This window comes from Caloenas nicobarica, chromosome 27, assembly GCF_036013445.1.
Source record: "Caloenas nicobarica isolate bCalNic1 chromosome 27, bCalNic1.hap1, whole genome shotgun sequence".
Classification (NCBI taxonomy): domain Eukaryota; kingdom Metazoa; phylum Chordata; class Aves; order Columbiformes; family Columbidae; genus Caloenas; species Caloenas nicobarica.
Window position 1 is genome coordinate 2,360,866 of NC_088271.1, and position 26,597 is coordinate 2,387,462.

General features: G+C 56.3%; 4 protein-coding genes across 6 annotated transcripts; 3 read left to right on the forward strand and 1 right to left on the reverse strand.

Annotated features, from left to right (window-relative positions):
• Positions 1–1,445: 1,445 nt before the first annotated feature.
• Positions 1,446–4,934, forward strand: ANKLE1 (ankyrin repeat and LEM domain containing 1). Of its 3 annotated transcripts, XM_065652697.1 has the most exons (8): positions 1,446–1,517; positions 1,666–1,735; positions 1,836–2,663; positions 2,793–3,650; positions 3,724–3,886; positions 3,980–4,139; positions 4,293–4,347; positions 4,665–4,934. In XM_065652697.1, exons 2-8 carry the CDS (start codon positions 1,687–1,689, stop codon positions 4,913–4,915), a joined length of 2,364 nt encoding a protein of 787 aa, XP_065508769.1. In that variant the 5' UTR covers positions 1,446–1,517; positions 1,666–1,686; the 3' UTR covers positions 4,916–4,934. The 3 variants fall into 3 exon arrangements, with proteins under 3 accessions (XP_065508769.1, XP_065508770.1, XP_065508768.1); XM_065652698.1 differs by having other exon boundaries at positions 1,836–3,650; positions 4,218–4,347; XM_065652696.1 differs by having other exon boundaries at positions 1,836–3,650.
• A 2,127-nt stretch (positions 4,935–7,061) lies between these two features.
• Positions 7,062–9,210, reverse strand: ABHD8 (abhydrolase domain containing 8). Its single transcript, XM_065652757.1, has 4 exons — positions 8,411–9,210; positions 7,676–7,846; positions 7,323–7,539; positions 7,062–7,211 (listed from the first exon to the last, which is right to left on the reverse strand). The coding sequence occupies exons 1-4, from the start codon at positions 9,208–9,210 to the stop codon at positions 7,062–7,064; spliced, it is 1,338 nt and encodes a 445-aa protein (XP_065508829.1).
• A 5,629-nt stretch (positions 9,211–14,839) lies between these two features.
• On the forward strand, positions 14,840–15,628 carry MRPL34 (mitochondrial ribosomal protein L34). The gene is made up of 2 exons (XM_065652727.1): positions 14,840–14,922; positions 15,087–15,628. The coding sequence occupies exons 1-2, from the start codon at positions 14,879–14,881 to the stop codon at positions 15,370–15,372; spliced, it is 330 nt and encodes a 109-aa protein (XP_065508799.1). The 5' UTR covers positions 14,840–14,878; the 3' UTR covers positions 15,373–15,628.
• A 571-nt stretch (positions 15,629–16,199) lies between these two features.
• Positions 16,200–23,469, forward strand: DDA1 (DET1 and DDB1 associated 1). The gene is made up of 5 exons (XM_065652787.1): positions 16,200–16,262; positions 19,745–19,825; positions 20,282–20,333; positions 20,668–20,729; positions 21,306–23,469. Exons 1-5 carry the CDS (start codon positions 16,260–16,262, stop codon positions 21,414–21,416), a joined length of 309 nt encoding a protein of 102 aa, XP_065508859.1. The 5' UTR covers positions 16,200–16,259; the 3' UTR covers positions 21,417–23,469.
• The last annotated feature ends 3,128 nt before the right edge of the window (positions 23,470–26,597 follow it).

The window sequence follows — 26,597 nt, forward strand, 5'->3', positions numbered from 1 at the left end:
GTGTTGTGGTGACGCTGTGGATTGGAAAGCCCAGGGGGGCTGGGGGTGGTGTCACCCCCCTGGCCCCATGTCCCCCCCTGGCCATGGGGATGGGGGGGTCCTGTGCCCTGCGGTGCTGGCGTGGGGATCCCAAGGGACAGTGCTGGGGCTCTTGGCACTGACAATGGGGCAGGCTGGTGGGTGGTTACTGGGAGGCACTGGGGGATAGTGGTGCAGGGAACCGGGTGGTGCTGCTGCAGAGTACTGGGAGCACTGGTGCGGGGCACTGGGAGCAGTGGTACAGGTTACTGGGCAGCACTGGTGCACGGTACTGGGAGGCTCTGGGCTATGCTGGTGCAGGGCACTGGGAGCACTGGTGCATGGCACTGGGAGGCTCTGGGCTATGCTGGTGCAGGGCACTGGGAGCACTGGTGCAGGGCACTGGGAGCACTGGTGCATGGCACTGGGAGGCTCCGGGCTATGCCGGTGCAGGGCACTGGGAGCACTGGTGCACGGCACTGGGAGGCTCTGGGCTATGCCGGTGCAGGGCACTGGGAGCACTGGTGCACGGCACTGGGAGGCTCTGGGCTATGCCGGTGCAGGGCACTGGGAGCACTGGTGCACGGCACTGGGAGGCTCTGGGCTATGCCGGTGCGGGGCACTGGGAGCACTGGTGCATGGTACTGGGAGGCTCTGGGCTATGCCGGTGCAGGGCACTGGGAGCACTGGTGCCGTTACTGGGAGCGCCGCTGCAGTTGCTGGGCGGCACTGGGCAGTGCCGCTGCAGACCGCTGGGTGGCGCCGGAGGGCGGTGGGCGGGGCAATGGGCGGGGCGTCCCCGCCCCAAGCTGCGACCGTATTTGGCCATGTGGGAGGGGCTACCCAGCGGCCGGCTCCTATTGGCCGCTTCGTCAGCCAATGAGCGGCGCGGGGCGGTGGCGCGCGGGCCGTTCGAACGGGCGGGGCGCGGTGCGCGTGCGCGGGGCGGCGCGAGCCGTAAGGGGACATTGCACCGGGGAGGGGGGGGACACGGGACATGGGACATTGCAGCGGGGCGGGGGGGGGCACATTGCACGGAGAGGGGACACGGGCAGGGGACGGGCATGGCCCCGGGGCGCGGCGCGGGGGGGCTCTGCAATACCGGCGCTGCACCGGGCGGGGGGGTGCGTTGCATGTGCTGTAACTCGGGGGGGGGCGCGTTACTTAGGGGTTCCCCTGCATGCACCGCCCGGGGTGGGGATTGCACCGGGCAGGGGGAGCCCCTGGTCCTGCACCGTGGGCCGGGGGTCGGTGCAGCAACGTGCATGGTGCTGGGGGGCTCTGCATAGAGCAGGGCGGGGGGGGCAGGTGCGTTCGCTGCTTTGGGTGTGCTGCTCGGGGGGGGCACAGGGGTGTCTTCACTCCGGCCCGGTTTGGGTGCCCCCTGCTCCAGGTCTGCCCGGGAGGTGACACCGCTGCACGTCACCGTGTCCCGGGGGGACTGCGGGTGCCTCCAGCTCCTGCTGAGGAAAGGGAGGGACCCGGAGCTGCAACACCAGGTCAGTGGGGACAGCTGTGGGGACAGGGACAGCACTCTGGAGGTGCCACCTGTGCTGGGACCCTCATGATCGGTGGGGTGGGTGACCAGCAGGTGTGTCACCCCGTGGTGGCCCTGGCTGTGGTGACAGTAGCATCCCCTCCCTGCAGGAAGGGAAAGGAGCCATCGCCATGATCCTGCGGGACTTGCAGCGCACCCGGGGCTGGGACCCCACGGAGGGTGAGGTCCCCGGGGTGTCCCCTCGACTGATGTGGGTGTCAGGGGGGCTAACCCACCCCCCCAGTTCAGGCTGGACACTGATCCCCATCTCTGTCCCCAGACCCGTGGGGACCCAGGCGCTCCCTGTCTTTCCTGACCGAGGATGACACCGAAGGCAGCATCACCTCCGCAGCCCCCAATGATGTCCCCCAGCCCCTGAGCAGCACTCGCAGGTCGCTGCTGGAGGAGCTGGGGGGCAGCTGCGGTTTGGGGGACCCCCTTCTTTGGTGGGGGTGTCCCCCAGCCCCCCCAGCCCTCCCAGCTGTCCCCCCGCAGCCCCTTGCCTCCAGCACACTGCTCTTGGATGGGGACGAACTTGGGGAGGGACCCCAGATGCGGACAGTGGGGACAAGGACGGGGGGTCCCCCCTGGGCTGTCCCCAAGCGCAGTGCTGGGGACAGTCCTGGCCCCTCTCCCCGGCAGGAGTGTGGTCCTGGTGGGTCCCTGAGCTGCCCCCAGCCCCGGTGTTGCAGGAGGGTCCCAGGGGGACACGGGGTATCACCCAGAGCTCCCCTGCTCTGCGGTGGCCTGAGCAGCTGCTCCGTGACGTGCCAGTGCCCTGGGGATGGTGACATCCCGGGTGTTGTCAGTCGGCGTCGTCCCGGTGTCCCCCAGGGGCCACCAAGGGGCTGGGCAGGGCTGGGCATTGCGGCCCCCACTGCCCCCAACTTGGGAACAACAGTGCTCAAGGTGGGGGCCGGTGGCTGGGACAGCAGCAGCCTTGGGGACAGCAGCAGCAGTGGTGCCAGCGAGCACTTTGTCACCGCCGTGGAGACCCTGGAGCCCAGCGAGGCCGGGGGGGCTCAGCACTGCCGCTCCCCCCAGCCCAAGGCAGCCAGGGGGACAGAGCTGCCCCCCACCAGCCCCCCACATGTGGAGTGGGCACAGGGTGAGGATTTTGCGGGGGGCTCCAGGGCAGCCCCTCGCTATGTGGATGGCTCAGAGGTGGGTGGTTTGGGGGAGCTGCTTGTGCGGCTCCAGGGGTGCAGCCTCCAGGGGTCCCTCCTCCGTACCCCAGAGCCCCCTCGCAGCCCAGCTGGGGACATCGCCCTTGGGGGGCTGGAGCCCCCCAGGCACCTCCACGTCACCCCCAGGACCAGGAGCCGCCTCCAGGCCTCTGCAGAGCGACTTGGTGCCTCCTCTTCCTCCTCCCTCTTCGATGAGACGCTGGAGATGCCCCGGAGGCCCCCCAGGGTCAGGGCACCCCGGGGTGTCCCCAGGGACCCTGTCACCACCTCAGGGCACTGCATCACCCCGGGGGGTGAGGATGTGTCCAGTGGGGACAGGGAGCGGACAGGCTCTTTGGATGACACTGAGATCCTCCCCAGAGCCTCCAGCCAGACCAGCTCCCCCAGCTCCAGCCCCACAGTTCTGCTGGTCCCTGGGGACACTGGCCACCCCCAGGCCACCCCAAGAGATGCTCAGGGCTCCCCTTGTGCTGCCGGCAGCCCCCCCAACCTCAGGATGCTGGAGGGTGGCTCTGGGTGGCACGACCCCTCACCCTTGGGGACGCACCAGCCCCTGTGGCCCCACGGGAGCTCCAGCCACCTCCTGGCCACGCGGCCACCAGCTGTGCTGCTGTCACCCACCGGCTGCAGCACCCGCTGCACCGGGGAGCACCCCGAGGATGAGGAGGGGGGCCAGGCACCCGCCGAGTGTCACAGCCCCAGCACAGAGGCCACCAGCAGCCCCAAGGACACCGGGATCCGGGATGGGCGAGGGTGCAGGGTGCTGCCACATCCCCTCTCGGATGAATCCCTGCGCCGGCGGCTGCGGGCACTGGGGGACAACCCGGGTCCTGTCACCGAGTTCACCAGGCGGCTGTACCTACGGCGGCTGGAGCAGCTGGCGAGGGGACACCAGGGGACACCGGCAGGTGAGTCCTGGGGAACCCCCTTTGCCCCGCGGTGCCAGCGTGGGGCTGATGGTGTCCCCCAATACCACCCCAGGTCACAGTCCCGAGCTGGTGGCCGCGCTGCGGACCGGCCACATCCCCGACTGCGCCCAGGACGAGCTGGTGCTGGCCCAGCAGTTCGACCGCCCCGACCGCAGCCGGCGCTGGCGTGAGGGGCTGCTCAAGTCCAGCTTCAATTACCTCCTCCTTGACCCCAGGTAGGGCCACGCCACTGCCCCCATGTCCCTTGTCCCCAAGCGGGGAACCCTGGGAGGCATCAAGCCCCAAAACTGGAGGTTTTGCACCCCCAGGATCACCCAGAACCTGCCGCTGCGCTCCCACTGCCTGAGCCCGGCCGAGTGCTTCAGGACCTTCGTCAAAGCCATCTTCTACGTGGGCAAGGGGACACGGGCACGGCCATATTGTCACTTCACCGAGGCGCTGAGCCAGCACCGTGCTGGGACGCAGAGGGTGCAGTGGGCTGTGGGGATGGGCTGGGGGCTGCATGGGGGGCTTGGGGCTGTGGTGACGGTCCCCACTGTCCTGCAGGGCTGCCCCAAGGTGCGGCGCATCCTGGAGATCTGGGTGAGCGGGCAGGGGGTTGTCTCTGTGCTCTGCTTCCAGAACTCCGTCCCGGCCGAGGCATATACGCGGGAGAGCTGCCTCGTCGAGGCTCTGGGTGAGTCGGAACCCCGGGTGGGGCATGGTGCTGTCCTGGTCCCCTGTCCCAGCTCCCAGCGTTATTTCTGCCACTGTCCCCACTCCCTGCATCCCTCTGTCCCACCCTATGCAGGAGTTAGGGGGACACAGCCCATCCTGGGGGACACGGGGACTTTGGGGTCCCTGGTTGCCAGCACAGGGTCTGGTCATAACCCCCCAAACCCCCATTTCCTGCAGGAAAAGCTGCCAGGGAGCGAGTGCCGGTGGGGGACATGGGGCTGTGGGTGCTGCTGGGGGGTGGTGGTGGGAGTTCGGGTGCTGACCCCCTCCCCGCAGGGCTGCAGACCATCACCAACCAGAGGAAGGGGAACTGCTACGGTGCGGCAGCGAGCTGGCCGGCGGCACGGCGCCAGCGCTTGGGCGTCCACATGCTGCACAGGGCCCTGCGCATCTTCCTGGCCGAGGGCGAGCGGCAGCTCCGGCCGCACGACATCCCGGGGGGGGCTGGGGGACACCCCTTGTCTGCACCTCCCTTCCGCCATGGCCAAAAAGGCGGCTGTGCTCTGGGCATGGCTTTTAAGTCATGAACACTGGCGAGGATTTTTCGATTTTTCTAAATAAATCACTGCAGGTCTATTTTTTTGCTAAGGAATAGCCGCCTGTGATTTTTGGCTCTGCTCCCCGACTCTGCCGTGCTCCCAAGGCACCCCCTGGGCCCGGCGTGTCTCTCCCCACCATTGAGATGGAGGCGGCTGAGGATATAACACGGCCGAGAATATAACACGGCTTTACTGTCTGAAATGGCACGAAGGCAGCGCGTGGCTCGGCGGTGCGGTCGCGGTGCGCGGTTTGCCTTGGCCTTAGCGCGAGCGGCGTGGGGACAAGCGACACAGACTTGGTGACAAACGGAGGTGGAAGAGCCGTGGTTGGTGGCCGGGCAGCCACGGTCGCCTGGAGCTGGCCTGGGGGGTGGTGGTGGCGGCTAAGCCGTGTTTTGGGGTACGGTGGTGTTTCTGGGTACCCTGGCTGTGCTGCGGGGTGTCCCCTGCCCAGGACAGGGTATTGCGGGGGGGAAAGGCTCGTGGAAATGATCTTAATGCAGAGTCATTAAAATTCTCATTATGAGACAGGTTGTGGCCGGGGAGGGCAGGCAGAGGGGCAGCTCTGCCCCCGTGCTGGGACAGAGGTGGGGCTGCCTGGGGACACTCGTCACACAGGGTCTACGTCACGCTGGGGACAGCTCTGAAGGACCCTTCCTGTTCTACACCGCTCAGATTGGGGACTAAGACGGGCTCAGCCTCAGGGAAGGTGCGTTGGAGGTGGATGCCAGCTCCCTGCCCAGCCCGGAGGCCCTGGAGTGCCCGGGTGTGATGTCAGCCCCGTTTGGGGGGGCTGGGTGAGATGCAGGATGAGGGTGAGGTTTCCATGGGAATGGTTGTTTCTTTGGTTTTAGATGGGGGGAAATAAGAGGGAAAGCAAGCGGGGAGGCTGGGGTAACCCCCCAAGCGCAGAGTCCTCCTGGCTCACTCAGGCTCCCACCCTGTCAGCCTGTGACAGCACCTGGGTCCCCGCTCAACACTTCTCATGTACCTTCTCAGTCCTGCAGGCTCCTGACAGCGGGATGCGAAGCACGGAGGGGAGGAGACGATGGCTGTGCTGGGTTATGTACAGATCAGTGTCACTGGGTAACGAGCTGTTGCTCGTTACAATCAGACAGCTGCAGTTTGCTTTGTCACCCCCGTGTTGCTCCAAGACCAGGGGATCTGTACAGGAGCTGTTGGCGAGGATGGACATGGTGGCAATGCAACGGTGTATTGCTGGTCCCCCGGTGCACAAGGGATGGGTGTGAGCCCGGCGGGGACACGGTCACGGAGGAGCTGGAAGCCAGGAAGGGTTAGCGGATGGGACACCGTGGGAGTCGCTGCATGGTGACAATGGCTCTGAGCATTGCGAGGACGCAGCAGCGGGAGGGACACGGAGGGCTCTGTGGAAACCAGCGCTGCGCTACCTAAAGCGATGGTGCTTGGGGACGTGACTGCGCGGATGGTGGCACTGGGGACCAGGGGAGAGCTGGGGTTTGGCATTGTCCTCCCCAGCGCAACCGTGCCAGTCCCACCGTTGACCTGATGGTCCTTCTGACTGTGCCCACAGGAGCAGGTCACCTCCTCGTCCTTGTCTCCAGGCCAGGCAGGAGCTGCTGGACGCCACGTGCCCGGTTGCCAGCAATAAAAGTGCTCCCGTCCTCCCAGCTCCACAGATGGCTCGAGCGAGGTGCTGTGGGGCTCAGAGATTAAAATCCTGTTGCTGAGTCCAAGGAGCCTTTGAGTTCAAGCCATCCCAGCTCAGGTCCTCCAGCCAACACGCTCTCCCTGGACGAACCTCTCCAAATTCTTCCTGTTTTGCTGCAGGTGGGACCAGTCTCCCCGCAGCCACCTCCTCTCTGTCCCCGGGGCGGGAGGTCACTGCATGAGGAAAATAATACTACAAAGAAACACGATGAAGACGCTCCAGCGGTTGCCATGCCATCCCTGAGGGGATGGGGACCGGATCTGCCTTGTTCCCGCTGCCGGCCCCATGCAGCCCTGCCCAGGAGAGCCTCTGCGCTCGGCCAGGAAAGAAAACGGGCTGAGCTCTTGGCGAGGACAGCCTCCGCCGCACCCCTCCGCTCTCACAAACCCCTCCAAAACATCTCTCCCACTGGAGCGAGCGGCCCGGTCACCGTGTCCCGCTGCTTTATTTCTTCTCCCCTTGCACGTCCCCAGCTGGCGTCTCGGGCTCCCACAGGACGAACTCGTGGAGCAGCGTGTTCACCGTCTCGGGACACTCCATCATCACCATGTGGCTGCCCTCATCAATCACCTTCAGGAAGGCGATCAGCAGGATCTGGAGGGAGGTGGTAACAGCAACAAGTGTCAGCGTCACAATGAGTCCCCTGCTGCATTGCTGCCAGCCCCCAGCCGTCACCCACCCCTCTGTCCCCACTCTGTCCCCTACCTCGGCCATTCGCTGATCCTCCTCCACCGGGACAAACTTGTCGTGCATCCCATGGACCAGCAGCACAGGCACAGCCAGCTCAGCATGATAAACCTCGTCCCCTTCCGGCCAGTACTGCCCGCTCATCATGGCACGCAGCACGAAGGAGGAGACGTTGAAGGCGTTTCCTTCCTTCAGCAGCTGCTTTTCTTTGGCACCTTGGCGAGCGAAACCAGCCCTACAAGAGGGAGCCAGACAGAGGGTTAACCCAGCGTGGTGCCTCGGCATCGCGGGGATGGGAGCGTGGGGTGTCCCTGCCATGCTGGGGGTCCCCATGGTGGCTTTGGGGACAACCCTCGGGGACAGTGACTCACTTGAGGAAGCTCCAGGCCAGGCAGGGGGACAGGCAGTGCAGCACGCAGGTGGGCATGTTGAAGATGGAGCAGAGGCTGGGCTCCAGTGCCGTCGGGCCGCCGCCGTTGATCATGATCACTTTATGGACCAGGTCCGGGTACTCGTGTGCGAGGAAGGTGCAGAAGGACACACTGTGGGGACAGAGAGACATGGGAGCCATGCTCTGACCCCAGGGGATGCTGCATCCCAAGGATCTACGGCCAGGGCTCAGGCTACATCCCCTTATCTGACCTCTGCTCCTCCTTTTTGGGGCAGGGTGACCCCAGCAAACCCCTGCAGAGGCTGAGCTTGTGGTTTCACTCCTGGCAGAGCAAATCGGGGTGCTGGGACCCGCTTGGGACCAGCCTGTTCTTCCTGATCTAATCCTGCCCATCTCTGGCTCCCTGTCCTCCCAGTCCCACTCTTTGCACTGCTTAGTCTCCATCTAATTGACTTTCTCGGGCTTACTCTATTTATAGGCTGAGCTCCACCAGCTTCCCTGCTGGAGGATGGGCTCTGGGATTAGCTGGACCCAGGGACACACAACAAGAGGATGGAGGAGATCAGAGCTGAGGGATAAACCCAGGATGGGAAACCCCACACTCCTCCCTGCTTCTCTGCTTCCAAAGTGCAGGATTTGTCGAGCATTTGCTGCCAAGGAGAGGGCAGAGGGGACGAATCCATCCCTTCCCTTCTGGAAACCACTGGACTCTTACCCATATGAGTGTCCTATCAGAATATTCCTCTTCTTCGCGTAGCGCTTGAAGACGGCCCTCATGTCCTCGGCCAGCGCGTAGAAGGTGTAGGCAGCGGCGATTTGGGGAGCGGAGCTGCAGCCGTGGCCAGCCAGGTCGGGAGCCACCACTTCGTAGCCCAGCTTGGTGAAGAAGTCCAGCTGCTCCTTCCAGATGTCCAGCGAGCCGCCCACGCCGTGGATGAAGAAGAGGACGACGTCGCTGTGTGTCCCTTTGCAGCTCGTGATCTGCTTCTTGCAGTCGATGTTGATGACTTTCTTGGGCTTGCGCTTCCGGCGCTTGCCAGGGGCTGCAGCTGCCTCCCGCGTGCCAGATCCTGGCGTGCCGGATCCTGGCGTGCCACAGCCCGGTGTGCCACAGCCCGGCGTGCCGGCCGGAGCCTGGCCGGGAGCTTGGCCAGCCAGGTCGGAGAGCTCCAGCTCCACTGTGCTGCTGGGTTCCGCCGAGCCGTTCTGGCAGTGCAGGATCTCGGAGCGGACAGCGTCGCCCAGGTTCTCGATCACCAGCTGCCCATTGCGGTAAACGGTGATTTTGCGCTTGCAGTGCACCATGCCGCGCTCCGCCCCCCCCGGTAGCGGCTCCTCAGGTCCCTCCGGTCTCGGGTGGTTTGGGGCGCTGTGCCTGATCCGTAGGATCCTCCCCGGCTTCACCTCCAAGAAGCTGTAGCCGTTGCTGGACTCAACGCTGTCCAGTGGCCCCACAGCGTTGGTGGTCTTGCCCATCAGGCAGCAGAGGAGCCCATCAGTGATGCTGTTCAGCATTATGCTCCCTGCAGTGAAGAAAACAGGGGGGACAGGAGAAAGGAGGGGTTAATAATGAGCTCCAGCACCCAGTGGGGATGTGCTGGGGGTCCTGGCTGTGGCACAGGGGACGGGGCCAGCTCTGTCCCTCTTTCTGCTTTGCTGCCAGTGCCCCCAGGCATGCACCGGGGGGGTGAATGTGGTGCTCCCCAAACAGAGAGCCCTCCTTGACCACTTGCAAATGGGCCTGTGACCGAAGATGGACCCAGTGCTCCCATGTCCCCGTCACCGAGGCGGTGTGATGTAGAGATGCACCGGAGCAGCTGCAAACCCCTGCAGTCCCCGGCACGCAGCTGCGGGATCTGCTCCGGCCAAGGGAAGTAACACGCAAAGAAAAGTCTGTTTGTGATGAAAATGCTGTTTCTGGCACTAAACATGAGGCTAAGGAAATATTCAGTTATGAAAATGCATTATTTATACTAGTCAAATATATATATATGTATCTCCAGTCTAAACCACTAATAAAAATGGTGAGAGATGGAAATTACAGTGAAGGTTTTAATTACAGTCGCTCTGCAAACCAAGGCTGAAAATAATACAACAGGAAAGCCAGGGATGGACCAAATACAAACTTGGGGGGACGTGGCACCGTCCTTGCTGTCTCCAAGGCTCATTCCTTGCCGTTTGCTCTTCCAGATGCGCTTGGATGGCTTTGGGAGGGGCCGCGGCCACAGGGAGCACCGAGCCTGGCCAAGAGCAAAAGCAGACCCCAGCAAAGGCAGATGTGAGGTAGGAAAGGTTGGTGACACTGGGGACATCGGTGCTGGGACCGGAGCCCAACGCCGTCCCGGCGGCGCCAAGGGGACTGGGGAGGTCCCTGCCCCCCACAGCTGGCAGCTTGATGAGCGTTTATTATTGATGAAGCAAAACACAGTGAATTATTGATGCTGTTGGGTAAAGAGCCGGAGCGGGTGCTGCGCAGAGGGGCTGTCCCTGCGGAGGGGACACCGGCTGCCCCCCCAGCGGCTGTGGGTACCGACCACAGCCCCTGCAGAGAGGAGGAGAAGGAAAAGAATGTTCCCAGAGGGGAATTAAACACCTAAATCCCAGTGGTGCTGTCAGGGGTCAGTGTTTTCCTCCCCAAACAATCCTTCGAGTGCAGCCGGCAGGATTATGGAAGAGGAGCCTGCCCAAACGCTCCGGTCCCAGCCCAACATGTGGCTCACAGATTTCCCCAGTATAAACCAGTCTGTTTGCTCCGGGTGGCGGTTCCCTTGGCAAAGCCGGAGTGGCTTCACCGCGGAGCCTTGCCAGCCCTCGGGCCAGCAGCCAGCATTTGCTTCTCGGACAGCGGCCCAACGCCCCCGCAAACACCCTGTGGGGCTCTGGGTGCTGGATTTTGGGGACGGGAAATGCAGCAAAGCTGGTGCTGGGGGCTCCTTCTCCTCGCTGCTGACCGGGGAAATCCTGGAGGGTCCCCAAAACCAGGACATGGCCAATTTCCATCGAGCCTGACTTTTGCGCCATGCCTCCATTTCATAAGGTTCCTAACGATCTCTGTACAGATTATAAACAGGACATTGATTAACTTCTCAGGATTAACTCGATTAGTCCATCCTGTTCATTTCCCGCATCGATTTGCTGGAAGGCTCTGGCGGTCGGGAGCTCTGCAGGCAGATCCAGGGGCTCAGGCCACAGAGCCACTCTCTAGCATCACCGGCCCTGGGGACAAGCCCAGATTGCCCTGCAAGGGCAGGATGCGGCTCCTGGGGCTGAAATGCCTCCGCTCAGATGCTCCCAGGCTCATGGTCTGGGATGTGGAAGTCTCTGCTGGGTCTCAGACTGAGCAAACAGCACCTGAATCCCATCGGGGAGCAGGTCCCGGTTGAGCTGTGCTGGGTGGGAAGTGGAGGGATGGGAGCTGAAGGGATTTGACTCCGCGTTAGTCTTTGTCTTGCCTCCCACATGCCTCCTCGAACCCACCACCCCGTCTGCCGCGGCCACTGCAGCCAGAAACATCAAGGGATGTTCCCTCCGGGAGATGAAAATGAAACCAGATGGATACGAAGAACTTTGCGAAGATGCCGGTAACCATGGCGATGAGCTGCTTTCCCCCCCAGATCCATCCCGGTACCTTCCATCGCCGCCCCCGGCAGAGAGCGCGGTTTTGGCACTGCTTACATAAAGCCAGGCACAACAATGAGTCAGGCGCGGCGTGAACCTGCCATCAGCCCCCGTGTCGCGCAAGGCCGAGGACGCGGTGCAGGAAGGCGGGTGGCATCGCCCCAAGCTGATCCCCATGTCCTGGTCCCCCCCAAAATCGCAGCTTCCCCCAGGAAACCGCTCCCAGCTGAGAGGGGGATGCTCAAGGCGTGCTGGGGGTTAATCCCAGGAGAATGAGTTATTGTCCAGGTCCAGACCTTGTCCCAGAGCGACAACGCAGACACCTTCGGATCCACCCCCCAAACCACCGCAAAGAGCAACCCAGCTGGGGAAAAACAACTTACTGACCTACTTCGGGCTGCAGCGCCTCCGATTTTATACAACTTGACAGCAACATGTCACAGCTGGGGAAAAATGGGATGAGACGCGATGTGGCAGGGCAGAGGGCAGAAAGACCGATGGGCTAACGTGACAGGGAGCCCATGGGGCTGACATGGAACCCGTGGGGCTGATATAGAGCCCATGGGGCTGATATAGAGCCTGTGAGGCTGACATAGAACCCGTGGGGTTGACACCGAGCCCATGGGGCTTACATAGAACCCGTGGGGCTCAGCAGCTCCATCCCCCTCCCTGCATCCTCGCAGGGAGTAGCAGAGACTCGATATCTACTAATTCCTTGCAAATCCTTGGAGGAGAGGTGCCAGGGAGACATGCCGCAGCCAGAATCCGACCTGCCATCATAATTTGTGCAGCTCTAATCCCTTCCCCCTGGGGCTCACAAGTATTAATGATGACACACGACACTCCTGAGGAATGGGAAAATATTATTATCCTCTTCCCAGCCTCCCCCCATCATTCACTCGCTGCAAAGTGGCGAAACTGCAGCATTGAGAAATGCATAAAGGGAATGACTGTTTAAGCGCCGATCTCAGATACATGCAAGAAAATCTTTATGCTGTTTAGTCTTGGTCCTGCAAAGTCAACTTCCCTCTGGGGGAATGTGAAAAAGCCACTTCAGCTGGTGACAAGCATCTGGATTTATTCTGTTCCGCCTGGCTTCCCCATCCTGATACAATTATAGCAGCTTTACCAGGACAGCCAGGACTAAGCAGGCAGGAAGTTTTTACCAGTCGTGCAAATAGAAAACCAACGAGCCAGCCCTGAAATCCCCAGGGTGGAGGAGCTGTCCCTGTTCGTGGGCAGTGGGACTTCGCCGAGGGCCCTGCGGGATGCGGACAAATCGCGTTGGGTCAAGAAACGGCACGGCAGGGAAAGGCGAGTGTCTGCAAGACATACGGCAGCAGGAGCCGCGTCTGGCTGCCTGCCACACAGCTCTCTTTAGGAAGGAAGAAGACCTTGAGAAACAAAAGATTATGCAACGCACAGCAGAGTAACCTGCGCCTGACCTCCACTGCCAAAATTCCACTTAACACCCTCCCTTTCCCCAAACCTCCCGGGTTTCCAAGGGGGTCGCACTGCGTAGGCACAGAACGGGCGGTTGGATTCCTCCGGCAGCGAGAGTCCTCCAGCAGTGAGCTGGGAGAAACCATTGCGAGGAGGCAGGAGAAGAAGAAAACCCTTCCCCCTCCGGCAGGCAGCGATGCGTGCAGGTGCCCCCTCCATCTCCAGCCGAAAACCAGAGCAGATTTGACATGCACTTAGCAACAGCGGGTCTTCGGGCAGAGCCGGCAATCATTTACTGCAATTGCATCACAACACAAGCCGTCCCTTAAGTTTTATCGCTGGGCAGCTTTTTATAACCCCAGGCTCAAAGCGTGCTGAATAGAACGGGGGTTTTTAAGCACAGCCGTGAAGCTGTGAGGCTGCCATCTCCTCTTCTCTCCCCGCAAGCCCATCTAATGCCTCTCAAACAAAAAAAAAAACACCACAAACCCACACCTTTTGGCCATTTTGCTCCCCATGAAGAGCACCTTCCTCCGCTCTCAGTGCATGCCCTACATCACGGTTTGTGCTCCCGGTCCTCCGCACAAAGAGAGACAGAAGAGGATGCTCACCTCATTTATTGACAAGGATTGTCAGGAGTCAAGGTTGCAAATGAAAGCCTTAAATCTTGCGAAGGGGGAGAGGATGAGACGGCTGTGCCAGCGCTGGCAGGCTCTGCTCAGCTTTTTCAGCTCCTCCGATTACATTTTTCTCGCCTGGTCTGGTGCGAAGGACAGAGCGATGCCCTCAGCTCAGCTCATCCGCTTTAGCCCGAAATCTCTTCTTCCATCTTCTCCCCACGAGCAGCTTCATAACTGGAGCTCTGGGCTTTGGGGGTGCTGTTTGTCCTTGCGGTCTAGAGCCATAGAAAGCCCCTTAAATCCCTCCTAAAGAGGAGGGCTCTTGGTGTGACAGACAAGGAGATTTGCCACTCAACGCCAGCCCCAGCGCAGCCCCCCCATCCGCCCCAGGGAGCCTGCCAGGAGCCAAAGGACTCACCCTGGCTTTTTTTGCCCCTTTCAATAGGATAAATTCCTTTTTTAAAATTATTATTTTTTTTTTACCTTTTACTGTTTTCTTGCCATTCTGGTACTCGTGGTTTCCCAGAGGTCATGAGCGTGTCAGTGCTCAGCACGGGTGACCCTGCACCGAAAACATGAACTTGCAGCCCCCAGGGACTGGGGCAAGAGGACAAATAGAATATGGTGAATGTCTTTGGGGTTTATTTTCACAGCCAGAGGTTTGGGAGGGCTGCAGTCGCATGCCCGCACTCCGACAGGCTGAGTTCTGGCAGGAACACACCAAACCAGCGCAGAAAAACCCTTGAGCTGGTGCTGGTTCTTGGCGATACGGCTGGGCTTGCCTCCAGGAAAGCAATTTGAAGGATCTTTTTGATGATCAGAGCAGACGGCAAGGATGGCTGAGATCCTTGGGTTACCAGTGACTCCCTCCTCCATCTCCTCATCCTCCCGCACCTCATTTTCCTGCTCTATAAAATGCAGATAATCACATTCACCTACTCAGGGATCAGGGATGGGTGGAGGCTGAACCTCTCCATAGGTGCCTCGGCACATCCTACACGCTGCTGCTCTCTATACATTATGTATACGTTAGAGACGATCACAGTCCCAGCACCACTTTGACCTTTGCCGGAGCGGTCGTGGTGCCCGGTGGGGTTTCCAAACCCGGGTGTCTGCGCAGCACCCTGCTTGTCGCGGCAATTTTGGGGGCAGCCAGAGCTCACCCCTCACAGGCAGGGCGGCAGCACGTGGGCCCGGCCTGTCCCTCCCGCCTTGGAGGGGCCAACGCACGGAGCTGGCACCCACAGAACCGCCCTGGCGAGGAATAAATCAGCCTTCAGAGGCGGCTTTTGCTCTGCATGAGGCCTCGGCGCTTCGCAAGCCGGCGGGGGCGTAGGCCGTGCCCCGTTGCCATGGTAACAGCGCGGCCGGCGCTCCCCGGGACTACAACTCCCATCGGGCCTTGCGCCGCGCTGTACGTGCCCTCCGCCGGCTGTGATTGGCCGGGAGGGCGGAGCCAATAGGGAGCGGCGTTGTTGGGAGCACGGTGTTGCCAGGAGGCCATGGCGGGGCTGGGCCGGCTCTGGGCGCGGGTTCTGGGCGGCCGGTAACGGGCTGAAGGCGGAGCGGGGAGTGGTGCTACCCCGGGGGGAGCCGCCGGGGCGGGGAAGGGACGTGCTGGGGTCACCCTGTCCCTCAGGGCTGCGAAACGGCCCTTTACTGTCCCGTCAGCGCCAGGTTCTCACTCTCTGTTTTGTTTTTTTTTCAAAGATTTTATCTACTCCAGCCAGCTGCAGCCTGCCCGTTTCAGCTCCGCGCGGCCTCGCTCCTCTCCGGCTCCCTCAGACACCATCCCGCCCTCCCGCCCGCGGGCGCCGGCCCCGTGTCCCCCTGGAGCCGCCAGCAGATCCGCGCGCGGTCGCGCGGGAACGAGTACCAGCCCAACAACCGCAAGCGCAAGCGGACGCACGGCTGGATCAAGCGCATCAGCACGCCGGGCGGCGTGGCAGTCATCCTGCGGCGCATGCTGAAGGGCAGGAAGTCCCTGACCCACTGAGGGCTCAGCCCCGTGCGGGGAGCCCCAAATCCAGCCCTGGAGATGCTGCAGCTTTGGCACGACCCAGTCTGAGCGTCGGTGCCGAGCGGCCACGACCGACGTTCCCTCTCGTGTCGGGAGAATCGCGCTGGCTTGGGGGTGGGTTGGTTTATTGGCTGCTTTTGGAGTTGTGAAATTATCGGCACTTTGTACGCGCGATTCAAAGAGAAACTTGCGAAAAGCTGAGCTGTGATTAAAGCCCCGCCGCTCACCTTGATGTCCCTGTGCTGAGTGTTGATGTGGAGCTAACGGGGAGAGGAAAACTGGCTTGTTCGTGCGGATGCGGCTGCTCTGGAGCCTTTGGGAGGACGGCGCGAGCGCGGAATTAGGGCTGAGGTGGAGGGAGTTTGGTTTTATTAATAGTTGACACTGTCAGGGTCTGCCCGTTGTGCTCCTCCACCCCTCTGAGGTGCTTCAGGGTCCTGGTTCTCGCCTGGGGACAGGGCGGAGGGGCGGAATTCCCTTCTCCTGGACACCGGTCTCCCAGCGCTGCTAATTAACCGCCTCGTTCCCCGGCCTGATTAACGCGCGTCATTAACGAGGACCAAAGCACGGACTGCACCTCCCAGCGTGCCCCGCGGCCGCCGCCACATCCGGGTCACCCCGCCCTGCCCTGCCCCGCCCGCCACGCCCCCCCACCCCAAGCCCGTCCGTGCGGGCACTTCCTGCTTCAACCTAACCCCATGCTCCCCAGCGCCCCGCTGAGTGACGGGCGGGACACCCAATAGAAGGCCAGAACGGCGCGGCGCAGGCCAATAGCGCTGCGCGGGGCGGGCGGCGGAGGCGGTGGTTGCGTTGAGGCGCGGCGGCGGGGGAGGGGGTGGCTCCTCACGGCTCCGGCGGCGAAGATGGTAGGTGGCCCGCGCCCCCCGCCCGAAATGGCGGCGGCCCCGGCCCGGGGCTGTGAGGAGAGCGCGGCCCATGGGGTTCCCCCCTCCCCTCCTTGCCGCCGCCGCTGCTGCCCCGACGGCCGCGCCCCGCAGCCGCACCCAGCCCGGGGTGGCGGGGCCCGCGGCCCTGCAGGGCCCGAGGCCTCCGGAGGCCTCGCTCGGGGCCTCGGCGGAGGTGGGGGGACGGGGGGGCCGCGGGGAGGTCGCTGCGATCCGGGGTGTCCCGCACCCCAAGATGGCGGGGATCCCCATCCCCGGGAGGGACAGAGCGGGAGGTGCTGGAGCGAGTTGAGAGAAGGGAACGGAGCTGGTGGGGGGCTGGAGCACAAGTGTGATGGGAGCGGCTGAGGGAGCTGGGGGTTCAGCTGGAGAACAGGAGCTGAGGGGAGACCTTCTGATCTCTGACCTGCCTGAAAGGAGCTTGGAGCCAGGGGGGGTCGGGCTCTGCTCCCCAGGAACAAGCGCCAGGACCAGAGGAAACGGCCTCAAGTTGCGCCAGGGGAGGTTGAGGTTGGATCTGGGGAACAATTTCTTCCCCCAAGGGCTGTGGGGCATTGGAACAGGCTGCCCAGGGCAGTGCTGGAGTCGCCATCCCTGGAGGGGTTGAACAGACCTGAGATGAGGTTGTTCAGTCTGTTCTGTGTCCCCCAAGCAGCAACAGGTTTTGCGCCCGAGCATTTGGCGGTGGATGTTACAGCCAAGAGGCTTCCAGGCTCCTTTCTCCACTTTGTAGCAACATATTAATTTTTTTGAGGAGGAGGGTTTTTCTTCTGCACCTCAGTAACTAAAGGAAAACCAGGGATGTCCCTGCGGTCTCCGTGTATGGATGTTCTGCGGCTGAGAGCTCAGGTGGCCGTTCCCAAGCCCGTGTCGGTGATTTTCCTCTTCGCCGTGTGTGCTGGGACAGGGCTCTGCTCTCAGCGTTTGTGCTGGGCCTCATCTTCCTGAACCTTGTTACTGCAGTTCCTTTAAAAAGCTGAGAATGGGGTGTGTATATATGTTTATTTTTTCACCTTTCTGCTTTTAGCTCAAGACTGGTATCTTCCTAGGAAGCTGAGCACCTTGTTGACACAGTAGATACACCTTATCTCTCCCTCACTTCCCAAACTGTAGAAGGAACCAGTGTTGTCTTCTGAGGTTGCATAATCACACTTGTTTTGTCAGGGTTTTCAGGGGATTTGCCTTTCCCCAAAGGAAACGAAGCATCTGCTGGGTCCAGGTGCTGGTTTTTCACTTCCACACAGGACACTTCTCTTGGCCCGGCTACGCTTTCCTTGGTTAACGAGTGGCAGGAGGTGCCCCGGGGGGGGACGTTTCCTCATGTGACACTGGACGGGAGCTGTGACTCGGTGTGTAAACACCATGCTGGGGCTTATTTATCTGCTGCCCTTGGAGCAGATAAGGATCGTTGCACTTGGGGTATTGTCTAGTTCTGAATATCCAGGAATATGACTCCAAGTAATTCCCCTGGGGTGGCCTTTTTGGTGGTTTCTGAGGTCGTATCAGCAGGTAGCTGCCGAAATGTCCGGTATGCAGCAGGATTATCCTTATCGGAGGGACAGCTTGTGTTGCTGATAACCAGACTTTTTGGTTAAACTGGTGATGAGTGTTTGACCATAGCCTGGGTTGGAGAAAAGTCCGTCTCATCGTTTTGGAAAACAGGGAATAGTCGAGCGTGAGGAACTTTGGGTTGAGCTGTGCCTTATTGAAGAGACACTTGACATTGTGTGCTCCTAAATAAGAGCAGTTATTTTCCACTCTTACAAGTGGTAATAAACCCAAGTAGTTGTCGGGCTTTTACCGCAATCAAATAAATCGAGGCTGTGTCTGTCTCTGGATTGGGCTGGTGTGTTGGAGCAGGTGACTTTGTCATAGAAAGCCTGCAAATTTAATGCGATGGGGAAGCGAGGTGCTTTGAAATGTAACGGATTATTTTTAAAGATCCTCGATCCTTCTAAACAGAGTAATGTAATTAATAATTTGTAAATCTGGGCTATATGGAGGAAACTCTGTCTGGCAGCGCCTTTTAGAAGTCTCTGTCCTGGAGAAGCGGCAAGCGAAAGTGCAGGGAAATAGTGTTGGGCCTGTGGGGATGATATGGGCAAGAGGAATTTGCAATTTGCTGGAATTGTCCAGTATTTTAACAAGATTATTTCTAAGACCAGGCCTGTGGGAAGGGCTGAAGGTAGAATGTCAGTAGTATTCTTTTTAAGAACAAAAGTATGAATAATATTTTTGGGTTTGGCTAATTATAGCTCTTTGTTTTGAATTAAAGATGCAGTGTTAATAAAAATAATGGCTTTATTTAAATGGAAACAAAGTCTTCCAACCTGGCAGTTCGTAGCATCAGTGCCCAATTTGTGTGTTGCTTCTCACGCTGAAGTTAAACGACTCCTCGTCTGCTGCTTTACCATCCTTTTAAAATTGCTTGTAAAGAAGGTGCTGGACGTCCTGGAGTAGAATCCTTTAGTGTTGAGCGTAACAGGCTTTGAATCTTGAAGCAATTATCGTTACGATACAGGGAGCTGCTCTAATGACTTGGAAGGGCCCATCTCAGGGCCTCTCCTGCTCATCGCACAGGTACATCTTGCGTTTATGCCCCATTTTCCCTTTATTTAAAGACATCTCTGGGCATTTTCCTTTGTCTCTGCTGCGAGCAGAGAGGCTCCAACACACTTTGAAGCCCGGTTTTCTCCTGACCCCATAATATTCTCTTCCCGCCCCCCCCGCTTTCACTTTTGAGAAGGAAATTCCTGTTTCATGCTGCTGCGGCTTAATTAAAACGCGAGGCTCCGCGGGGTTCCTGCGGCTTTTAGCAAAGAGCTTTGCTGCTCCTGCCATCAACGGTTTTGTTGTGCGTGGTGATCTAACTGCTCCCAGCAAAACTTGGTGGTGTTTTTCTTTTCCTTTGATGTACCAGTAGCCTTGACGCGCGTAGGGATGTGATCCTTCAACAAAAGGATTGGGCTTTCGTCCTTCTGTGGGGCTGCGACAAAGAATGTTAACTGGGAAAGGGATAGAGCAACTGGTTTGATCTGGTGTGATATTCAAGGACGTCAGCGTAGCTGTGGCAGAGTTTCTCGTGTGATGTCGTGATTTATGGTGGTAAATTACTGGGAATTCTGGTCCGCTACGCCAGCGGTGTTTGAATCTGTGTGGTGCCGATCTTCCCAGTTGGACACACACCTGTTTTTAATCACCTGTATGCCAAAAGATGGTTAATTAGCGGCTTTCTAACCAAATTACTGAACTTTGGGAATCTAGCGAGCCAAATGTTGAAACTGGGGGTTGAAACTGGGACCTGGCAGCATCCATCAATTCCTGCAGTCGTTTTTCTTAATGACCTGATCGACTTCTTTGGGAATCAGCACAAGGCAAACAGTGACCAGAATATCTCTCTTCTCTTCCTTACCTCCTTCTTTCTTTGTATTCTGTATTTCTAGGCAGATTTTTTGAAAGGATTACCAGTCTACAACAAAAGCAACTTCAGCAGATTCCACGCGGACTCTGTATGTAAAGCATCAGTAAGTATTGCCCCATCCTGCGGCTTTGGGGGAAGGTTTTCTCGCATGGCTCCAAGGGTGAAAAAAACCCCTGAAATAGGTATTTTGTGTCTTAAAACTCATGTATGATCACAGCTGATAGTTCAGGAGTCGGGATTGGCAAGGAAAACTTCCTGCTTGCTTTGGTGAGGAACGTGTCCTCGCATCAGCCAGACCCCAGCTGTGGTGCTTGCTTTACGTATACATTCTGTAATAGTAGTCTTATGTCCTGAAAAACACATAAAAAAAAGGACCTTCCTCTTTATATATGTGTGTTTTAAAAAGCTGTAACCGCACAGTGTTGTGGAACAAGGCAGAATATCCCAGTGCATTTGTAGCCTGTATTAGTGAGGGCCTTTGGGTTGGGTGAGCTGTGCTTGGGTTAAAAATCACCTTTTTTGCCGTCTTCGTTCTCTAACAGTTCTAATTCTTCTACAGAATAGAAGACCATCAGTATATCTTCCCACGAGAGAATATCCATCTGAACAAAGTGAGTCTGCACGCCAAAGTTTGAGAGCTTTAATAACTTTGTTCTGTTCTACTGTTGAAAATCCGGCATATGCATAATCTCCTTTATTTTAAACTTCAGCTCAGGTGATATTACAGAACTGTCACCACAGTGATTAGCACTGTACGGCTAGTTATTGTTTTTTGTGCTTTTCCTCTGTCCTTATGAAGCGATCGGTGTTCCTGCATACTGTCCTTTTTATTAAAAAGGACCATACTTGGAATGTGAAGTAATGTGGTGATTACTGCACTGTTTTAAAAGTCATCTTCCAAATGACCTCAGTATGTTTCTCTTCTTTTTTTTTTTTTTTTGGCAGTCATAGTAACAGAAAAAACAAATATACTTTTGCGTTATTTACATCAGCAGTGGGACAAAAAGGTACGGTTGTGTTTTCTTAACATTTTGCCTTGATTTGCTGACTTGGGCTAATTGAGCTGAATATTAATCACAATCAAAATATTGAAGATTAATTAGAGAAAGTGCGAACAGCGCTTCAAGAAAACATGCAAGGAGGCCCTGTCTCTGCACAACACTTGTAAAAAGACAAGTTTTCGTTTCAACATGGGGGCACTAACTCGGTGTTTAGTCTGGACCTTGCGAGGCTGCAGTTTTATCTCCCACTTGCTGCAGTTTTCCCTTTGTGACCTTGGCAAATTGGTCCTGGGACTGTTAAGAAAAAAACCAGATGAGTTTGTGCAGAATGTGCCTGCACTAATGAGGCTGTGTCAGTACCTGGGGTACAAGCGCTGAGTTTTTGGATGAGGAACACGCGAATTAGTGTGTTTGAGCTCGCGCTGGAGAGTGAGAAGTGGGGATTCCTGGGCCCCTTAGGTCATCGCAGTGCTCTATTTCATCTGAAAACTTTTACAAGCAAAAATTCAGCTTACCAACACTAATTCCCACCAGGCTCTGAGGTTTCGGAGAGTTTCACTGCGGTTTTCTCTGTCCCAACAGAACGCAGCAAAGAAGAGAGATCAAGAGCAAGTGGAAATAGAAGGTGAGAATTCGGCGCCTCCACGGAAAATCGCTCGGACAGACAGCCAGGATATGAACGAGGACACTTAAACTCTTGGCTTTCTCCTCTACGACTTTGCGGGCGCTTCCTGTTTTGTCGCAAAGTGTGTAAATTTTGCCCCCATCTCTCACCCCTCCACTATGCAGCCCAAACCACTTCTGACTTCATAGGAGCCAATGTATTTATTTTTTTTCTCTCTCTTTTTTTTTTTAATTTATGCCGTAAAACTTACAGAGCAGTGGTGGAACAATCCAGTGAATGATGTAGTATAACCATAGTTCCTCCTTTCTAAAAATACACACTGTCACTTTCAGAGATTTTGTTGAATCTGTTACCTAATCAACCAGACCTCGCTACGGGAGCTGGGGGGAGATGTGGTTTGTTACAGAACCTTCCGTGGCGAAGTTTTTCCGATCTATGTACCCGTTGACATATTACAAGTCGTTAATTCTTCTTTGGATGCCATAAGTGTGGAGCCTCACTGTTTTTCACAAATATTCTGAAACTGGCACTGCACTAAAAAAACCCCCCAATAATAATGGGTGTCGTTTAGGGTTATGTTGATCTTAGCGAATGTGTTGTCGACTTGATCTCTCAGTTGTGTTTTTTTGGTCTGTTTGGGGAGGGCCAGGCTTGTTTGGCAGCGCATGTTTACTCATGCATCAGTGGTCATGGAGAATTCAAGTGAAAGGTGTGTCGCTTTTGTTGCTCTTAAATTCTAACCCTCTCTTGGTCTCGAACGGACTGATATGTGCAACTTGTGCACTGGAATAAAAGGATGCTCCTCTCCTACGCTGAGTATTGGATCGACAGCGTCTTTGAGCTGACGGAACGGAGTTGAGGAGGCACCTGGACGAGTCTGTGGGCAACTAGATGGAGTTCTCTGTGTCAGCTGCAGGCTCTGAATAATGGTACGTTGTGTTTTCCTGCGATATCGACGTGGCCGGAACGGAGTCTGGGACTTGGAGCTGATCACAATGTGAGCTTCCGCGGTCTCGGATGAAGACCAACCTCTCTCAGACTCTGACAGTTCAGTGCCTGCTGCCTGCAGCCCTTCACTGGCTCTTCAAAAAGAGCCGAAATGGGACCTGTACGTCGTGCGGGTGGATTCTGAGGTTCAGAGACTAAAAGGAAAAGAGCATCGTCACCTGAAGGGGACGGGAAAGGTGTAGCTTAGTAATGATGTCTTGTCTGCTTTACCGTGAGAAGCTGACTTCACCCTGTGTTAGTTTAAACTGTTGCATTTCTAGCTGTGGTTTTTCCTCGTTCACAAATCCTAAAACACTGATTCAAGAAATCCTAAAACACCGATTCAAGAAATCCTAAAACACCGATTCAAGAAATCACATGAACATCGTTTATTTTTTCTAGGGATCCTGGATAATTTTTTTCTAGGGATCCTGGATAAGCCTTGTTCCGAGTGGCTGTGGTGGCCGCGAGCTTTGAGGGTTTCTGCTGTCCCTGTCCCCACGGGGGACGTCACACTGTCAGGTTTGGGGACAAAGGGAGACAAACTGTTGCTGATGACCGTGTTGCCAGGCAGAACCTTAGGACGAGCAGGGCACAGCTCGCGTTGCATTTTTAAACGTACATTAGGCACTGAGTTTCTGATGCCGTGAGTGAATTTAACTTAACACCAAGTAGCTTAGAACTTTGTTATCTGCCTCAAACAACAACAAAAAAATTACCTTTTTGCTATGGCAGTGACCTCCAAATTACCGGAGTGTCATTGAAAATGCCAACTGTGTTGGTGAAGATAAAATATCCTTGGGTTTCTGTGTGATTTACTGGCGATGGCAAGAGTTACGCTGTCAAAAAGGTTTTTTTGTGCAGAGTGCAAGACGTCGTGTGAGTGTCCAGCCCAGCGGGGATCACCCGAATCCGAAGAATCCTTTGAAGAGTCGCGAGACGCTGAAAGAGGAGTCGCACGTGCAGCTGGTGGTGAAGCGTGACCAGTGTGTGTGTCTGGCGGAGCCGGAACGTTTGTGCCGTGCTGTGGAGTTGTAAAACGCTGTGTAATTCTGGGTGGACGTGGCAAGGCTTGAGCTTTGCCGACTTCTCCGCCCGACAGAGCCGTATACGATTAAAGAGAGTTGGCAGTTCCTTCCCGTTGTAAACCCCCGTCTTTGTTCCCTCCGTGTCTTTTTAAAAAAAAAAAAAAAAAAAGGCGATCTTGTCGGTTGAAATATTTCACCTGGTTTTAGGAGGTAAAGTTGCCTTTTTAAAGTAGTTCTGAAGTGATGGAGGAGCAGCTCTTCAAAGGGACGGGACTTCCAGTGTCAAACTGTTTGTGTCTTTTTGGCGTTGGTGGCTGTGTCCAAGCAGTGTGGATTTTTGATACCCGCGGTGAGTCTTTCTACATCCCACCGATGTGAAGTGAGAGCCAAGCACTCCCGTCCTTCCTCCTCCTCTTCCTCCTCGCTTTCCGCGCTGCTCCTGCCTCCAATTCTCCTCAGGCCGTGCATCCTCTATTCTGTGTAATTCATGGTAAGTGTATTTGAGTGTTGCATGGAAGATCTTTGCCTAACTGTGACTTCCTGGTGCCTTAGTGCATTGAAAACGACGACAGAAACATTTGAAAAAACCAAACCCTGGGTTTTTGCCAAGCACAGTTTGTATAACACCCAGTTCCTCTGACTTCCAACTCTCTCGTTACAAAGTGACCGAGATTTAGTGACCCTCAGGGGTTTTTTGTACGTGTCTGCATAGTGGTGTTATTTTTATTGTTTCTGTTACCGATGTATACTTAAGGTTTGTGTTTTTAAATGAAAACTTGAGAAACTTGTCAGAGATCAGAATTTATTTGGTTTTTTTTAGTTGAATAGTGCATCTTTTCTCAAAAGTCAAAGCAGCAGAAATGTGGTTCTTGATACTGGGGGGCGATGAGCCCCTTCCCGCAGGCCATCCTGTATCGAACAGCGCTGGAGCTTGTGCAATTAAATTCAATATACGCTGAGGAAGTTTAGAATATTAACAAGTTAGGCACTGCCTTTTTCTAACATAAAAATACACTAGTGCAGGGAAATGAAAGTTTTGTTTAGGTTTATTTTTGATATCGTATGACTGATGCTTTTTTTTTTTTCTTTAGGAGAGAAGTAGTAACAAAAAATACTCTCAGAAGACTTAGAGGTGGGAAAATTTTGGAAGGCGAGATTGTGAATTCGCAGCTGCTGGGACGGGTCACTGCGTTGGAGCCGTGAAATCTGTGTTTTTAGCATTGGTGGTTGGTTCCTGCAGTTTGCCGGGTTGGTTTATGTTGTCAGAGGCATTTCAGGCAGGTGATGTTGGTGTGTTCAGCTTCTGAGGTGTTTCCTTGAACAAGTTTTTAAACAAACCCTGAAACCACGTTACACCAGGCGGCCACGGCGCTAAACCCGTTCCCGCAGGAGGATTTAAGGTGAGCAGGAGTTTTTAGGTGCGTTTCACTAAGAGGGTGTGTTTAGATACATCGCAGTGGAAGAGCGTGGGCTTTTGGAACCGTTTAGATATGGTAGATGTGATTTTTTTATTAAAAAAATGTTTTTTCTTCGCCTTGGGAAGGCGTGAAGCACCAGCAGCGTCTGGGCCGCGCGTCCTCTGCTGGGAACGGGTGGCTGAGCCGGGTTGTGACAAGGGACACGGCTGTTTTCTGTCACCCTGGTGAACATGGAGCTGTTAGCAAACAGCTCGGTTCTTGGGGGTTTCACCGCGTGCTCCGTGTGGGGAAGGCTGTGAAATTTGGGCAGAATCGCCTGGAAAATGGGTTTCCCTCCCTCCTCCCCACGCATGCCTTACGCAGCGGCGCGGCTCTCCGCGGCCGGCCTGTTTCCTGCGAGGCAAATTTTGAACGTGCTGGACGTTAATCTTAAAATTTTCACTCTTTACTGGGTAGTTACAACAGCTTTAACTTCGAAGCTTTTATTTTTTGGTGAGCTCTGGCCTTAAAGTTGAGGACTAAGCAGGAGTTTGAGATTTTTTCCTAACACCGCAGCTCTCAGCTTGTCACCACCTCCCGTTCCTGCCTTGTCTGTGCACCACTAGCTTATTTTTTTGGTTTTAATATATTTTTTTAAAAGACCTGCATATCTATAACACGAAAACTCATTTGTTTTCCCGGATTAGCAGTGTCAGCCTGGCAGCAGAGGGATTTTGCAATGCGCTGACCGTGACCAGAGGGGTTCCCGCTCTCTCCGTGTCAGGTTTTGTCTTTTTTTTATATTTTTTTGGTGCGTAACAGTGAGTGGGAAAATCCTTCTCTTTAAAGCAGCAAGGGTTGCGTGTGCCTGGGAGCAGCTAAAAGGTATTTTTGGGAGCGGGGCAGGGGATGGGGAGCAGGTTCAGCTCATCCTGAAATGCAGGCGCTGTCAGCGGAGTTGTATCTTTATATAAAAAGATGTGTGTCATCTGGAGAGTTTAATGTCAGGGAGGAGATGGGACTTGGAGAACCTCATCTTTTTTTAACTACCGGGGAAAAAAAAAACCCCAACATCTTTAGATGTTGAAAAGGCTGAACGTGCCCTGCATGGAAGAGCATCTTTGTAACTGAAAGAGGGAATAAAATACCAGCTTTGACGCTGAGATTCTGTTTTTAAAGGCAAAACTCTCCCAGTGTGTCCCCAGATCTGAAGAACTAAAGCTCCCCGTGTGTGTGATTTTTAGAGTTGGGTTGTTCTAGGAATTTTTTCAAAGGCGTTATTGGCAGCCTTAGTGCTTTTTAGGGAGCCAGGGTGGTTTTAACTGTTGTGCTGGAGTTCCAGGTTTTACCGACACGTGTTCAACCGGCAGGAGCTGCCAAAACTTGACCCTATTTCAAATAAATCAGGATTTAAAAAAAAAATTTTAATACGGGAGGCGGGCGGTGGCGCCTTGTACACAGGAAGGATGATCATTTGTGCTGCTTTTGCTATAATTCTGCTTTTAATTTCCTCACCTTTGTGACCGAAGCGAACTTTATTTGGCCGGGAACGTCCGACTTTGCCTCCCCGGGCCAGCTCGTCCTTGTTTGCTCATCCCAGGATGTTGCTGTTAAACACACACAGGGCTTGGATTTTTTGGGGTTTTTCTTTGAGAGACACAATATTGGACAATCTAACAGGTCAAATACTCCTTTGATAAGTGGCATAAAAAGAGGGACTGAGGAGCATCGAGGGAGCCGGTGGAGAGCAGGACTCGCCAGCTCGTTCCTTAACGAAGCTCTTGGGGCTGCGGGATGACTAATTACTGTACGAAACAGCCCGGCCGGGGCTGAGTCA

Bases quoted from the DNA above. Each gene is read 5' to 3' on its own strand.
- MRPL34 (XM_065652727.1), top strand. From the start codon at position 14,879: ATGGCGGGGCTGGGCCGGCTCTGGGCGCGGGTTCTGGGCGGCCG. The intron at 14,923-15,086 runs GTAACGGGCTGA...TTTTTTTCAAAG, and splicing joins GCGCGGGTTCTGGGCGGCCG to ATTTTATCTACTCCAGCCAG.
- ANKLE1 (XM_065652698.1), top strand. From the start codon at position 1,687: ATGATCCTGCGGGACTTGCAGCGCACCCGGGGCTGGGACCCCACGGAG. The intron at 1,736-1,835 runs GTGAGGTCCCCG...CTCTGTCCCCAG, and splicing joins GGGCTGGGACCCCACGGAGG to ACCCGTGGGGACCCAGGCGC. The intron at 3,887-3,979 runs GTAGGGCCACGC...TTGCACCCCCAG, and splicing joins TACCTCCTCCTTGACCCCAG to GATCACCCAGAACCTGCCGC.
- ABHD8 (XM_065652757.1), bottom strand. From the start codon at position 9,210: ATGCTGAACAGCATCACTGATGGGCTCCTCTGCTGCCTGATGGGCAAG. The intron at 7,847-8,410 runs GTAAGAGTCCAG...CTGTCCCCACAG, and splicing joins CTGATAGGACACTCATATGG to TGTGTCCTTCTGCACCTTCC. The intron at 7,212-7,322 runs GTAGGGGACAGA...ACCTCCCTCCAG, and splicing joins AGGATCAGCGAATGGCCGAG to ATCCTGCTGATCGCCTTCCT.
- DDA1 (XM_065652787.1), top strand. The intron at 20,334-20,667 runs GTGAGTCTGCAC...TTTTTTTGGCAG, and splicing joins AGAATATCCATCTGAACAAA to TCATAGTAACAGAAAAAACA. The intron at 20,730-21,305 runs GTACGGTTGTGT...CTGTCCCAACAG, and splicing joins ATCAGCAGTGGGACAAAAAG to AACGCAGCAAAGAAGAGAGA.